At 47.6% G+C, this 1,662-nt stretch overlaps 1 protein-coding gene across 1 annotated transcript; it reads left to right on the top strand.

The window, feature by feature from the left end:
* The first annotated feature begins 11 nt into the window (after positions 1 to 11).
* On the top strand, positions 12 to 965 carry LOC101658449 (olfactory receptor 2G3-like). Its single transcript, XM_004717751.2, has one exon. It carries the CDS (start codon positions 12 to 14, stop codon positions 963 to 965), a length of 954 nt encoding a protein of 317 aa, XP_004717808.2.
* The last annotated feature ends 697 nt before the right edge of the window (positions 966 to 1,662 follow it).

Genomic DNA, 1,662 nt, shown 5'->3' with positions numbered 1-1,662 from the left:
CTCTCCTTTTCATGGGTAGGGCGATGAAGCTGAGCAATGAGAGTTTGGGCGGTGCTTTCGTCCTGGTGGGCTTCTCTGACCAGCCCCAGCTGGAGAAGTTCCTCTTCATTGTCGTCCTGATCTCCTACCTCCTCACCTTGGTGGGCAACACGGCCATCATCCTGGTCTCGAGTCTGGACCCCATGCTTCAAACGCCCATGTATTTCTTCCTTACCAATCTCTCCTTCGTTGATCTTTGTTTCACCACCAGCATTGTGCCCCAACTGCTGTGGAATCTCCATGGTCCCGAGAAGACCATCACCGCCATAGGCTGTGCTATTCAACTCTATGTGTCCCTGGCACTGGGATCGACCGAGTGTGTTCTCCTAGCTGTCATGGCCTATGACCGCTACGCAGCTGTTTGCCGTCCGCTTCATTACGCCACGGTGATGCACCCACGGCTGTGCCAGGCACTTGCAGGAGTGGCATGGCTGAGTGGGTTGGGCAACACTCTGATTCAGGGTACCATCACCCTTCGGTTACCCCTTTGTGGAAATCGGAGGATTTACCATTTCATCTGTGAAGTGCCTGCCATGATCAAGTTGGCCTGTGTAGACATTCATGCCAATGAGGTTCAGCTCTTCATGGCCTCCTTGGTGCTTCTTCTCCTGCCCCTGGCACTCATCCTGGTCTCCTACGGATATATCGCACAGGCGGTGATGCGAATCAGATCCATGCAAGCCTGGCGTAAAGCCCTGGGAACATGTGGGTCCCACTTGTTGGTAGTCTCTCTCTTCTACGGGACCATCACGGCTGTCTACATCCAACCCAACAGCTCCTATGCCCACAGTCAGGGGAAGTTTATAACCCTCTTGTATACTGTGGTAACTCCTACGCTGAATCCCCTCATTTACACTCTGAGAAACAAAGATGTGCAGGGAGCTCTGAGGAGGCTGGTGTGCAAAGACCAGAGTTTGGGAGACTGATGAGGAAAAGGTGCGGACACGGTTGAGCTAAGGTGGGAGTGTTGAAAGACAATGAAAGGCTGGAATGTATCCTGAGAAATAAAGTTTTCAAGGCCTTCTGAAGAATTCATGAGCAACGGAAATCATTTTCTTTGATCCTCTTTCTTAGAAGAAAGTACTCAGGGCATCTTGTCCAGACTGGCTTCTTGTCAAATGCCAATCTATTGGTGTACACAATAAAGCACAGACAAGACTTAGGCGTCCCAGAATATTAGCAGGTAATTTTCATGCTCTCAGATATTTCTCTGATATAAATCCTTACTGTGCCTTATTAGAAGAAATCAACTTATTAATATATTTCCATTAAGCAGGAGTGAAAACTTGTTGCCATCAAGTATATTTCAACTCATGGAGACCCCTATGCAACAGAGTAGACTTGCTTCATAGGGTTTGTTATCTTTCCAGAAGCAGGGCCATCACACCTTTCTTCTATGTTGACATTGGGTGGATTCAAACTACCAACCTTTGGTTTAATAGTCAACCAAAACTGTTGATGCTCTTCTTAGAGAAGTAAGCACAGTTTACTAATAATTACCTAGGTGGTTTTGAAGTTTATTCGCAAAGGCACTGAGGTATCACACATTTGCATTCAACGCTTGGACCAAGAAACACAGGGAGCCTGAAAGTTCACGTCATCTGTGTTGGACTCTTGGATTCA

The sequence above is a fragment of the Echinops telfairi genome, unplaced genomic scaffold, assembly GCF_000313985.2.
Source record: "Echinops telfairi isolate 266 unplaced genomic scaffold, ASM31398v2 ScPeMD7_7453;HRSCAF=8491, whole genome shotgun sequence".
NCBI classification, from domain to species: Eukaryota; Metazoa; Chordata; class Mammalia; order Afrosoricida; family Tenrecidae; genus Echinops; species Echinops telfairi.
This window is presented reverse-complemented; position numbering and strand designations above follow the sequence as displayed.